The sequence below is a fragment of the Podarcis muralis genome, chromosome 7, assembly GCF_964188315.1.
Source record: "Podarcis muralis chromosome 7, rPodMur119.hap1.1, whole genome shotgun sequence".
Classification (NCBI taxonomy): domain Eukaryota; kingdom Metazoa; phylum Chordata; class Lepidosauria; order Squamata; family Lacertidae; genus Podarcis; species Podarcis muralis.
In genome coordinates, this window is record NC_135661.1 from 75,329,500 (window position 1) to 75,343,938 (window position 14,439).

Sequence of the window (14,439 nt, forward strand, 5' to 3'; positions counted from 1 at the left end):
AGCATGGTGGATGTGTAATAATAGTGAAACTGTCAGCTGCTAACTTTCTAAGAGGCAGAGCAGCCCTATTAGGAGGGAGGAGGAAAGTGACAACTCTTGTAACTGGGTGTGCCATGCATAGAAATGTGTGTGTCTTTGTGTGACAAATAAATAACCCTATTAAAAACAGAAGTGAAAACACTTCAAACCATTTAAAAGCACACAAAAATGAAGTAGAACACCCATCATCAGAAGACCTCACCACAAAGGCCAGTAAGTGGCCTAAAACCTGTGGGAACAAAAAAAAAGTATTTGCCTGCTGGTAAAAGGAAAGCAGAGCAGCAGACAGCCTAGCCTCCTGTGGAAGGGAGTTCCGCAGGCCCTCTCTTTTGTCCTCACTGAGCAGGCCTGTGAAGGGGGTGGGGCCAAGATACAGGCCACCCCCAGAAGATCGCAAAGCCCAGGCAAGCCCACATATGGAGATAGCCTGGACCTAAGCTGTGTGGAGGGACACGGGTGGCGCTGTGGGTTAAACCACAGAGCCTAGGACTTGCCAATCAGAAGGTTGGCAGTTCGAATCCCCGTCAGAAGGTCGGTGGTTCGAATCCCTGCGACAGGGTGAACTCCCGTTGCTCGGTCCCTGCTCCTGCCAACCTAGCAGTTCGAAAGCATGTCAAAATGCAAGTACGTAGATAAATAGGTACCGCTCCGGTGGGAAGGTAAATGGCGTTTCCGTGCACTGCTCTGGTTCGCCAGAAGTTGCTTAGTCATGCTGGCCACATGACCGGAAGCTGTACACCGGCTCCCTTGGCCAATAAAGCGAGATGAGTGCTGCAATCCCAGAGTCGGCCATGACTGGACCTAATGGTCAGGGGTCCCTTTACCTTTAAGCTGTGTGGAGACTAATTGCCTTTCTTTTCTTTCCTTTCTTTTTTTAATTTTTTTATTTTCAATGCAACATTACAACAAAAATTACAAGCACTGAATCCAAAATAAAACAGTACAAACAAGAAAAAAAATGCAAGAGAAAAAAGAACAACCCCCCAAAAAAACCACACTACAAATAAAACCATATCATCATTCTAATCTACTCATTACATACATATACACATATTGACTTCCTTCCTTTGTTCTAAGACCTCAAAAATTTTACTCGTTCTAAGTTGTTGTGTCTATCTTTATGCTTTTTACACATTTTTCTCTTTCTTTAACCCTGCAAAGCATCATTCATTACATACCCATATGCTTACTCCATATTGCCTTTCATTTCATATATTTGTCTCTAATCCAGGTGAACTCTGACCTCCGACTCCCAAAGATCCCATGGGAGAGATTCCAGATACTAGCATGCACACACGGCCTTGTGTTCACTGAACAATCCCCTTTGGATTTGGGATGTTGGTTTGGGATGCTGTTGGGGGAGAGATGTGAGAGCTGTGACAGTTTCCATGATGTTTGCATCTGACTGTTACGTTGAATTAAAAGAAGAAGAAGAAAATTGCCAGCCTGGTCAGCTCCTCTTTGTGGAATCAGGGGAGAGGTGCTGCCTGGGGCCTCAGGAAGCGATCAATCTTAGGCCCACCCTGAGAACATTGCAGCATCTCCCCACATAAACCACAGACACTTTAGTTTCCCCCCACAAGCACCACTTCCCCAGGATGGGGGGCACAGAGGACGATAGGTGCTAAAAAGAAAGAAAGAAAGAGCTGCAGTAGAATTTGGGGATGACGTGGCGAAAGGAGGAGGGCGTCAAATACACAGGGAGGAGAGAAACGGGGAAAGCAGAGCTGAGACAGACTATAGAAGAAGACCAATAAGGCTCCATGCTTTGCAACCACAGCTCTGTCCTGATCCCACGCTGACAAGGACCAACCTTTCCTCCTACAAAACCTCAAGCCAGCAGCTCCTGACACACGTTTTCCTGCTCTGGAGTCCTCAGCATCGCTATCTGACCAACATTTGTTCTTTCCGCAAAGAGAAACAGGTAAGGATGGCAAAAGTTCCGCTCCTCTCTAACCCTTTTAAGAAAAAATAAGGCAGGCTCTTCCCCAACCTGGTGCCCCTTCAAATGCTTTGAAGAGACAGTTTCCACCAGTGCCCCCAGCCAGTATGGTCTGGAGTAAGGTTTAGGGAAATTATGAGGAACGGCTAAAGGAGCTGGGCATGTTTAGCCTGGAGAAGAGGAGGTTAAGGGGTGATATGATAGCCATGTTCAAATATATAAAAGGATGTCATATAGATGAGGGAGAAAGGTTGTTTTCTGCTGCTACAGAGAAGCGGACACGGAGCAATGGATCCAAACTACAAGAAAGAAGATTCCACCTAAACATTAGGAAGAACTTCCTGACAGTAAGAGCTGTTCGACAGTGGAATTTGCTGCCAAGGAGTGTGGTGGAGTCTCCTTCTTTGGAGGTCTTTAAGCAGAGGCTTGACAACCATATGTCAGGAGTGCTCTGATGGTGTTTCCTGCTTGGCAGGGGGTTGGACTCGATGGCCCTTGTGGTATCTTCCAACTATGATTCTATGATTCTATGATCTTCCAGCAAAATATAAAAACAAAGTAAGACGTCAAACATTAAAAACTTCCCGATACAGGGCTGCGTTTAGATATCTTCTAAAAGCTTTGTAGTTCTTTATCTCCTTGACATCTGGTGGGAGGGTGTTCCACAGGGAGGGCACCACTGCCAAGAAGGTCCTCTGCCTGGTTCTCTGTAACTTCAATTCTCGCAGTGAGGGAACCACTGGAAGGCCCTCAGAGCTGGACCTCAGTGTCTGGGCTGAACGATGGGGGTGGAGACGCTCCTTCAGGTATACTGGGCTGAGGCCATTTAGGACTTTAAAGATCAGCACCAACGCTTTGAATTGTGCTCGGAAATATACTGGGAGCCAATGTAGGTCTTTCAGGACTGGTGTTATATGGTCTTGGCGGCCACTCCCAGTCATCAGTCTAGCTGCCATATTCTGTATTAGTTGTAGTTTCTGAGTTACCTTCAAAGGTAGCCTCTCATAGAGCGCATAGCAGTAGTCCAAGTGGGAGATAGCCAGACCATGCTCTACTCTGGCAAGACAGTCCACGGGCAGGTGGGGTCTCAGCTGCATACCAGATGAAGCTGGGAGACAGCTGCCCAGGATAGAGAATTAACCTGCACAAGCAATCCTCTTGGGTGTCATCCTTATATGCTTTCTGCTTCGTGATTATCAACAAATATTTCTGCCCAGTTCACAAAGCCCCATCCCTCCTTCAGTCTGCTTGGGGTGCAAAAGTCCCTATTGCTGCAGGAGAGGCGAAGAGGACATCCCTAACAGTTGTGCTGAGATAAAGATTCCAATAGGAACGGCTTCCTTTGCTCCTGCAGTGGCGAGATTTTGGCATTTGCAAAATTCGTTCTTCTTACACTGTGGATAAAAATGCCATAGGATTGCCCACTGCTGTGTTTTGCAATGGTGTGTGGACTGATTTGAACTTTTTCTATGGGTTATTTCTGTAGATCATGGCATGAGTAAAAGTTGGCATAAGGTTGAATTCACACCATACATTCAAGGCACATTTAAGGCACATAGAGCTGTTGTTTCAGTTATTGGATTTTATATTGCCTGCTGCTGCCCAGGAAACCCTTCAGAGAGAAAGGGCAGGCTGTATACAGTTCATAAATAAATATAAATGGGCTGAATTAAAGGGGAAGAATTGTAGCTCAGTCATAGGAGCCAACTCCTAGGGGCCATGGGGGCTTTAGCCCCCACAATAAAATATTTGAAGAGGCCGGATCCCCACAAAGCTGATGGGCATTCCCATTCAAATGGTGTGTGTGCACTGCATCATGGGACTGATTATGCAGGGTGAGGCTTACCTGGGCCCCCACTGTATTTTATTCAAGTTGGCACCCCTGAGCTCAGTGGAAGAGAAGCAAGTCCCAGGTTTGATCCCCAGCATCTCCAGACAGGGGTGGGAACACGGCCTGTCTAAAAACCTGGACAGCTCATTTCCAACAGTGTACTGTAGACAATACTGAGCCAGATTCATCTCAGGGTTGGCCTAGGAAAGACAGACTGGAATTCTGGAGAGCCACTGTAGACCAGAGGTCTTCAGATGTAACCCATGGACCACTGGTGGTCCACTGAAAGGTTGCAGAATATCTGAGGTTATCTGTTCTTCGACCTGAATTTGATTGAGGCTGCATACACAACATACACTTAAAGCCACAGTTAATGCACATGACTTCCTGCAAAGAATCCTGGGAACTCTTTTGTTAAGGTTGGTGGGAAATGTAGTTCAGGAGGGGGAAACTACTGGATTGATATGAGTACCATCCCATTGAAAAATAACTTCTGAATGCTAGCTTCTGAATGCTAGGTAAAGGTAAAGGTCCATTAGGTCCAGTCGTGACCGACTCTGGGGTTGCAGCGCTCATCTCGCTTTATTGGCTGAGGGAGCCGGCGTACAGCTTCCGGGTCATGTGGCCAGCATAACTATGCTGCTTCTGGCGAACCAGAGCAGTGCACGGAAACGTCATTTACCTTCCTGCCAGAGCGGTACCTATTTACCTACTTGCACTGGCGTGCTTTTGAACTGCTAGGTGGGCAGGAGCTGGGACCGAACAACAGGAGCTCACCCCGTCGTGGGGATTTGAACCGCCGACCTTCTGATCTGCAAGCCCTAGGCTCTGTGGTTTAACCCACTGCGCCACCAGCATTCTGAATGCTAGCACACAGTTCTTTCTTTGAAAACTGAAGTGGTAACACTTCAATAGGAAACGTTCAAGGCCAGCCCTTTGCCTTCCATGCTGGGTTTCTCTTTGCAGGGACTGCAACTGATATATTAAATATGTAACCCCTCCCCCACACACTCACACACTTCTGAGGTCTGAAGCGGTGCAGTCTATTCTACCACCTCGTCCTGCTGCATGCAGAGACCAGGACTCAGAAGCAAAGTTCCTTTGATGTTATCAACACTCAAAGTGTGAAGGCTCCAGGAAGTGGCTTAAGGTTAAATATGAACCTGACTCTGTGAGCTGTCACCATAACCACTGAATTCAACCCCCCTCATCATGTCCCTCCAGAAAGAAACAGTTTTATTTACTGAGCACATTTCAATCTCGCCTCTCCAGCCAGTGGCTTTCAAACTTTGTTCTGGGGGACCCCGTGGAGGACCATCCCCAAGGTGGAGGGGTCCTGCAGCAAAACACTATTTGGAGAGCCCCACAGCCAGCCGCAGGTAACAGCAGCAGGTTTCTCCAAGGCAGCCTGGGAAATTTTATTGGTGGCCCAAGCTGCGAACTCTGCATATTGCCCAAGAATGATACACACTGACACCATACCTGTAGAAATGTCACCTTCCAGTGTGTACTCACAGAAGAAGAAGAAGAAGAAGAGAAGAAGAGTTTGGATTTGATATCCCGCTTTATCACTACCTGAAAGAGTCTCAAAGCAGCTAACAATCTCCTTTCCCTTCCTCCCCCACAACAAACACTCTGTGAGGTGAGTGGGGCTGAGAGACTTCAGAGAAGTGTGACTAGCCCAAGGTCACCCAGCAGCTGCATGTGGAGGAGTGGAGACACGAACCCGGTTCCCCAGATTACGAGACTACTGCTCTTAACCACTACACCACACTGGCTCCAAGGGCCTAAGGACTTGGATCTCAGGGAATCTATTGTACTCCCCCTCCCCTGAATCATGTTGCTATCTATTGTACTCCCCCTCCCCTGAATCATGTTGCTATCTATTGCTATTGCTATTTATTTAAATCAGAACCACAGATTTGGATTTAGAATTCAATAAGAAAAGTCACAAATACCCGACTATGGCTTTATGAAGGTGAGTTAGTTCAATCTAATTATTATTGTTTTCAAAAAAATTATTATTGGTTTTCCGAAATTTTCAAACAAACAAACAAACATACATACATACATACATACATACATACATCTTAATTGTACTTAATCCAATCTTAGTAACATTGTTAAGTGACTTCCTCAAATCCCCCTGGCTGAATTTCAGTGTATATCATTGTAACAGTTTTCCAAAACCAATTTTCTCATAAAATTAACTTAATCACTTAACATCTTTCTTTCTTTTCATTTTAACTTTAAACATGTTATTCTCTAACAATACATATATAAATACTAAGCCCATCTGATATTTGCAATTTTTTCCAATTAAGTTATCTTAACATATTTAACTAAATAGTCTTTGAATTTCATCCATAGTTCAATCTAATTAAACTGAGGTTCTAGTAAAAACCTGATTTCACAAAATCACATTAATGCAATTAACAGTAAATATGAGCTAAAATCATTATAACTGCATACACGTGAAGATGTTTTGCCAATAATCAAACTTACCACAAGGGATTACTAAAACTATTAAGCACTAGGTATTTTTTAGTTTTATTAATTACGCATGGGTAGTTTAATGTTTAATGTGTGAAATTCATGCTATTATAAGTCTTTCAAGTTACACAGCATCATCCTCAGCGTAGACCCATTGAAATAAGTGAACATGCCGAAGTTTGGTCCATTAATTTCAATGGGTCTACACTGGGGAAAACGTAGTTGGCTACAATCCCACTTTTTTTCCCCATCCAAGGCAGTAAATACTAAAATAAATGTTAGTAAAATACAGTTTACTCCACCTGGTTAGTGGTCCCTTCACTGCGCTACCCGTGGCACAAATGTCTGTGAACTGATCCCTCCCCACCTTGTGCTCCAAATTATACCACCAAGATTGCTTCTTTGTTTGGTTGTTTCCATGCTTTCTGCTTCTGCGTTAAATCCCATTCTCTTGATTGTGCCCTCAGGGTTCTTCCAGGCAAGAAAGCAGCCTACGGGGGTTAATTTTGCCAAGGCTCTTCCATACAATCGTAAGGATGCTGCTCTGCAGAATCTTAAGCATACCGGTGGCTTCCATAAGCATCATTGCTTTGTTCATCGCCCTGACCACCGATTACTGGCTAGTGGCTTACGGACCGGCTGGCATCGCCCACAGTGGCCTCTGGCAGGAGTGCATGGATGGGAACTGCTGGACCCCAACCAAGGCTAATGGTAAGGAGAATGGTGGCAGCTGCCAAGGGACACCCCCCCCATACACAAAGGTTATGGGTTGAAGGGGGGGTCATCAACAAAGTGCTCAGGGGCACCAGTGTGCCTGGTGGCACCCGCTGTGACACTCTCAAAAAGTCTTGGTTAAAAAATCCCCTCAGAAAATCCACCATGCATGTGGTACACGCAGGACTAGTTATCAGAACACAATGCATTCTCAGGAAATCGCTCGTTAGGTTAGTGTTTGCACAATGAGTTGACAATTTCCATTGATTTCTATGGGAAACTTTCTAATGCATTCCTGACCACAGAATTTTGACCCTGTAATGATGAAAACACCCAGGAAAACCCTCTGAAACCTTGCAAAAGGCAAACAAGGAAGGGGGGGGGAGCTCTCTTATTTGTCCAGTCTCCCTCCCACCCAGCATGATTTCTGACGAATGGCTACTACAGGCCAGAAAAACACAAAAATGAGGTTTGTTTAAGGCTGCTTATTTGTTTACAGTACTGCATACAGGTCTGGCAGTTTGGATATGTGAATCTGTGGTGAGTATAGAGAGGTCTGGGTGCTACCTGTTTGGATAAATGAATTTTTGTATAATGAACGTTTAGGTAGCGGGACCTGTGTGTACTTTTTGATATAACAACAACAACAACAACAACGATAACAATGATAACAACAACAGATGAGGGAACTATATTCACCTCAAGCCAAGGTTAGATTTTGTAACCTTAGGCAAATATCCTCTTTCTCACACTTGGTCCTCTTTCACTTTGAAATTGAAGCCTTTTCAGTTTAAACTGGTAAGTTACACTTTAATAACTAAACCTTCAACATATCATGGGTGATATCCAACCTTGGTTATGCCCATTAAGATCAATTATGGCAAGTAACACAAGTCTATTGCCTTCCATGGGTCTACTCAATGGGCATAACTAACCTCTTCTCTCTTTTTTAGGCTTCTAGAAGGTTCTGGGTACAAGGAATGAAGACACGCTCAACTAACTCTTTGCCCTCAATGCTTTCATTTACAGAATACATCCTTGCCACACGTGCGTTCCTGATCTTGGGCTCCCTGGCAGCTTTGGCCTCGGTCATTTCTCTTACCGCCTCCTTCATGCCTTGTGACTGCGGCTTCCTTGGCGGAGTCTTCGTCACGTCCATCGTTGCCTTCACAGGTGGTAGGTGTGCCAAAGATTATGAGGAAGAACCTGCTCACGGCCGCAGGTGCTAAATAGCCTCATGGCTATGCCCCACATGCTGTCAGCTTCCACTAGCCACAATGGCTATGGTCCACCTCCTCTATCGGAGACAGTATGCCCCTCAAAACCAGTTGGTGGGAATTGCAAGTGAGGAGGTGGCGGCTGTGTTCTGGGCCTGCTTTTGGGCTTCCCATAAGCACCTGGTTTTCCCCTGGGAGAAATGGACGCTGAACTAGATGGGCTTTTCAGCTGATGCTGTGGGACTTTTCTTACATTATTATCCCGCGAAGAGATCAGGCATGGCTCTAGAATTGAGAAAGAGGATCTTGTCAGGGGGAAAGGACTGCTGGAGCATAGAAAGGGGAGGGGTGTTTTCGTCCTCTAAGGCCGAGCTTAAAACATTTCAAAGGCCTTTAAGGGCGCTTCCACACCAGCAGGAAGGAAAACAAGGGCCCTCAGCAGGGGCGGACTTTGGTTTTTCAAATTTCAGTAGCTCCCTGTGGAAGGCCAAAATTCAGAGCGCCCTGTCGCCTGCCCCTCACTTTCCGTTCTGCTCAGTTTGCTATGTCACAGTTTGCAACGCCCCACGGGGACCCCTAAGCTAGGCGCCCAGTGTGGCAGAATTGGTTGCGCTGCTCTAAATCTGCCTCTGCCTTCACCCCTATGGTAGGGTTGCCATACCTCCGGGATTCCAATGATGTACTTAGCGTCTAGGGCAGCCTTTCTCAACCTGTGGGTTCCCAGATGTTGTTGAACTACAACTCCCATCACCCCTAGCTAGCAAGGCCAGAGCTCAGGGATGATGGGAGTTGTAGTCCAGCAACATCTGAGGACCCACAGGTTGAGAACCACTGGTCTAGGGGGAACTTTGGGAAATCATCCAAATGTCCAGATTTTTGAAATCGCCACTAAAAAAGCTCAACAACTTTTTCTGTCTGGATTTTTACTTCTTGAAATATGGCAACCCTACCCTATGAGACAGAGCCCATGCATCAGCTTCATAGTTGGGAAAGGATAAGCCTCACATTGCAATCCTGATTTAAACCAACCACCCCTATGCCTGTAACGAAAGCAAAGGGGAAACCCATAAGATGTAGTAGGACCCATGCACCCTTAGTGCAGTAACCTACAGTTTGCACTTGGATGTGTGAACTGAGTGCCGTGACCTTTTCAGATGACAATGGTGATAAAAGAACACGGGGACACCCAAAATTGTGTTGTGATTGAGGAGGTACAAAAATTCTCTCCATGGTGTTAGATCCAGTAGAGGCTGCGCCCTTAGAGCCAATGGGGCACACTGCCCCGCCAATCTGTCTGCCCCCAGGCAGCCCTCACCTGCCTGCCTTCTGGCTTATGACCAGTCTAGGGGGAGGCCCCAGGTGCTGGCTTCCTCCTCCATAGCCTCAGTGTTTCTTTTGTAGAATTAAGCAGGGAGGAGGAAGGGGCCAAAACCAGAATTAGTTGATTCTCTCCCATCACTGCCTCTGGCGGCGCCACCTACTGTTCGTTTCCCTGCCTTCTGTCCTATCAGCATCAATGGACACCAGGCAGTAGGGTTAGATCTGCAACATACATACCAGCCAGCCCTTGATAATTGAGTGGTGAGATTGCCTGTGTGAATCAGTGCTATGTTGGCTGCCCTGACACCTCTGCTCTTTTGTAGCACTCTTCACTCTGGTTGGTGTAGTCGTATTCACCACTGAATCCTGGGGGAAGAACAGGGACCCTCAAATCCAGCTCACCTATGAATGGTCCTTCTATCTTGCCTGGGTAGCATTTCCCATGCTATTCCTGACTGGTGAGTAGGGAGGGTGAGGAAGGGAGTTCGCATTTAAAGGCAAACCTACCCCATTTGCGCTTTCTGAAACAATACGCAAGGTGAAACAGAAGCAGCCTTTCACATTTGCACTCCTCTAAATTTTGCAATGCATTTCTCCGGCAATGCAATGCATACAAAAATGTGTACTGACTAAGGTGAAATGTACATAAAGATGTGTGTAGAGTCATACCTCGGGTTACAGATGATTCAGGTTGCACATTTTCAGGTTGTGCACTGCACTGAACTTGAAAGTATCAGAACAGGTTACTTCTGGGTTTGGCGCTCACACATGCACAGAAGTGCTAAATCGTGCTTTGCACATGCGCAGAAATGGTGAATTGCAACCCGCACGTGCGCAGACGCGGCACTGTGGGTTGCGAACGCTGCGGGTTGCGAATGTGCCTCCCGGACGGATCACGTTTGCAACCCAAGCGTCCACTGTATTAGTGAAAATAACATGCAAGAATGCACTGTGTCAAAGGAAATTGCTTTGCAACGATGTGTGCGTGAGTGAAAACTGCATACAAGCATGTATATTTTAAGGAGAAAATTGCACTAACATGCCGGTGAATTAAAAAACAAGCCCACAAACTGGAGAACTCCACAAACTCTCAGAACTGGAGAGAACTGAATTTAAGATTGCGAAAATGAGCAACCAAAATGGACAGACTCACCTACACCCCTAGCATTGTGTAGGCAGTGTGAACGCTCATTCCAATGCCCTTCTGCCACCACAAAGAGCTCTGCAAAGTAGGTAGCTCTATAGCAGCACCTCACATGTGTGACATGCACTGTCAATGGAGCTTCAGCAAGCTACCTGAGGTTCTGGGTTGTGCATTGAACAACCACCAGCCTATAGGCAGTCTCTGGATAAGTAAGGAAACATTCGCTTCACACAAAAGGAAGGCCTTCACACATGCTCATTAGCACTTTGTCCATAAAAAAGGTAAAGGTAAAGGTACTCCTGCCTGTACAGGCCAGTCTTGACAGACTCTGGGGTTGTGCGCCCATCTCACTTAAGAGGCCGGGGGCCAGCGCTGTCCGGAGACACTTCCGGGTCACGTGGCCAGCATGACATCGCTGCTCTGGCGAACCAGAGCCGCACACGGAAACGCTGTTTACCTTCCCGCCAGTAAGCGGTCCCTATTTATCTACTTGCACCCGGGGGTGCTTTCGAACTGCTAGGTTGGCAGGCGCTGGGACCGAGCAGCGGGAGCGCACCCCGCCGCGGGGATTCGAACCGCTGACCTTTCGATCGGCAAGCCCTAGGCGCTGAGGCTTTTACACTTTGTCCATAGGTCTCTTTAAAAACAAATGCTTTCCCTTGGACAGAAATGAACTCTGCACGTGTTCAGAGGCACCCAGCCTCCAGTGAGAGTCAGAAGGTTGATAAACAGAAGGTGTCAATGCCATGCGAGGCTGGCTCTGGCTTCCTGAGGCCATTCCACTTGGAATTTATTTCTTGCTGTCTCCTTCTCTCATTGCAGGCATCTTCAGCCTTGTTGCTCACTTGTGCCCTTCGAGGCCTGGCTATGAGAATGTGTGAGGACCTGGTTCCTAAGAAGCAAAGGCAACCTTGTGATGCAGTCAACACACAACACACAAAAGAAGCCTGCCCCCTACCCTTCCCATGCCAGTGAAATCCCCTTCACAACTGTCCCAATCGTGCTTTCATCCCCAATCCATTCACAGCAACCCCCTGTAGGGCAGTGTTCCCCAACCTTGGGCCTCCAGCTGTTTTTGGACTACAATTCCCATCATCCTTGACCACTGGTCTTGCTAGCGAGGGATGATGGGAGTTGTAGTCCAAAAACAGCTGGAGGCCCAAGGTTGGGGAACACTGCTGTAGGGCATCCAAGCTGCCTTGTCTTCAGGGAGCGTTTTCTGCATTGCCTTGTCTACCAGTTGAGCATCTGCCATGGAATCACTGATTGCAAACAAAAGATGTTTCGCCGGGGAGGGGGGGGTGTTGGCCACCGAGCAAACCGTAAACTGATGTTGAAATGTGGAGAACTAAATGTAAGGCTGGAAAAATAAAACAGATTCTCTCATCCTTGCCTTTGCCTCCTCTTTAATTTCTAACCATGGCAAAACTTAGAAAATTCAGGGCAGGCAACAAACCCCCAAAAAACACCAGGACTTCTTCACACAGTGTAGATATGGAACCTGCTCCTGCAAAAACTTGTGATGGCCACCAACCGGGGTAGCTTTAACAGAGGGTGAGACAGGTTCAGGAAGGGTCTCTAGCTCTTACCCACAATGACTATGATATGCTTTGGACTCCACTGGTGGAGGCAGCATTCTTCCGGATATAAGTTACTGGGAACACTACTGGGAAGAGTGCTCTTTTGGGGGCTTCCCATAGACACCTGGTGGGCCACTGTCAGAAAAGGATGCTAGACTAGATGAGCCACTGGCCTGATCCAGCTGGGCTATTTGGGGTTTTTTTATGCTCTTGCAATGGGAAAGGCTTGAAAGGAGTTCCCTGGGAAGAGGGATTTTAGCTCCCTAGGAATGGTAGCTCTGGGAGGGGAATAGGGATCTCCTGACAGCTCTCAGCACCTTAAGCAAACTACAGCTCTCAGAATTCTTTGGGGGAAGCCATGACGGTTTAAAATGGTACCATGGCACTTTAAATGCATGGTATGAATGAGGCCTGAAATATACTCGGAGTCGAGTGTGGATTTCATGCTCTTTATTCAGCTCAGTGGGGGAACTTTCATTCAGTGAAGAATGAAAGTTCCCCCAAAATATCTGCTTTATATACATTATTTAAACAATGGGCTGCATGTGATTGGCTAATTCTGGGATTCTCCTGTAGGCCAATCAGGTTGCGGATTCACTTCTACCTGGAGATGGATTGGGTGGCTCCTGCGGACCAATCATACTGCTGCATTGTTCTAGGACCAATCAGACTGCTGCATTCTGGACCCTATTGTTCTAGGACCAATCAGACAGCTGCATTCTGAATCCTGTTGTTCTAGGACCAGTCAGACTGCTGCCTTTTGGATCCTATTCAACTCAGTACATAACAAGGCCTTAACTTTGTTGTTGTTTAGTTGTTTAGATGTGTCCGACTCTTTGTGACCCGATGGACCAGAGCACGCCAGGCACTCCTGTCTTCCACTGCCTGCCGCTGTTTGGTCAAACTCATGCTGGTAGCTTCGAGAACACTGTCCAGCCATCTTGTTCCTCTACTGTCCCCTTCTCCTTGTGCCCTCCATCTTTCCCAGCATCAGGGTCTTTTCCAGGGAGTCTTCTCTTCTTATGAGGTGGCCAAAGTATTGGAGCCTCAGCTTCCGGATCTGTCCTTCCAGGGCTGATTTCCTTCAGAATGGATAGGTTTGATCTTTTTGCAAACCATAGGACTCTCAAGAGTCTCCTCCAGTACCTCCAGTACCTCCTTCAAAAGCATCAATTCTTCGGCAATCAGCCTTCTTTATGGTCCAGCTCTCACTTCCATACATCTCTACTGGGAAAACCATAGCTTTAACTAAAGCTTTCTTTCTAGGGCTCAAGCAGAAAGAAATTTTGTGCAGACTCAGAAATCCTGTGGGGGGAGGGGTTGTTTTCAGGTTTCAAAACTGACTTTCTGAATTTTAAGCTTTTTTAAATTTCATTTTTCCACAGAGCGTGTTCTCATTAAAGAGAGAGCACGTGTTGCGGATGGGGCCGGACAAAACATCCTCAGTTGCCAGCCAGGCTGTTGCAAGGGACTTGGATCAGATTGGTGGCTGTTGTTACTGGGGTAAATTTGATGTTGCCAATTTAGGGGTGGGATCAGAGGTTATTTATTATAGGTCCACAGCTTGTTCCTTTCTCTTTCGCTGTGGACACCTGAGACCGAATTCTGGGGCTTACCATCCCCTTGTCCAAACCCCTGGAATCGGGTGCGGGCCGCGTAAGACCCCAAGGAGCATGCGGGGAGGAACTGAAGGGTCTGTGTCGCAGCCCCAGTTGCCCTGATCTTGTTCCTCCACACTGACTCTCGCTGGAATCCGGGAGTCAGTGCTATCCCCCAAGGCGGGGGGGATAGCTAGTCATAACCAATGCCTAAGCAACCACTCACAATTTGTATGATAATAAAGTTGTGGCCAAAATTATGCCAAAAACCTTAAACAAAAATTATGTGTGATGTGTGAGTTATTGGGGTAGGGGTGTTTTGGGGGACCTCAGCACGCAATCAGGTTTTCCGTTCTATTTACTGACTGGCCCATTTACCCAGAAACAACTCTGATTCGGTTCATGGGAATTTAAAAATGCTTATGTTGCCTCTGATTGTTAGACATTCCTTTCTGAAAAGTACCAGGGTGAAAAGCACTCGATACAGCGGTCTCGAACTTGGATCAATGAATGCGCTGGGGTATGCTTTGGACTGCATGCAAAGCCTTGTCCAAAATCACT

General features: G+C 46.8%; 1 protein-coding gene across 1 annotated transcript; it reads left to right on the top strand.

The window, feature by feature from the left end:
* Positions 1 to 1,396: 1,396 nt before the first annotated feature.
* On the top strand, positions 1,397 to 12,086 carry NKG7 (natural killer cell granule protein 7). The gene is made up of 5 exons (XM_077932147.1): positions 1,397 to 1,963; positions 6,773 to 7,016; positions 8,049 to 8,195; positions 9,880 to 10,014; positions 11,523 to 12,086. Exons 2-5 carry the CDS (start codon positions 6,842 to 6,844, stop codon positions 11,579 to 11,581), a joined length of 516 nt encoding a protein of 171 aa, XP_077788273.1. The 5' UTR covers positions 1,397 to 1,963; positions 6,773 to 6,841; the 3' UTR covers positions 11,582 to 12,086.
* Positions 12,087 to 14,439: the final 2,353 nt, after the last annotated feature.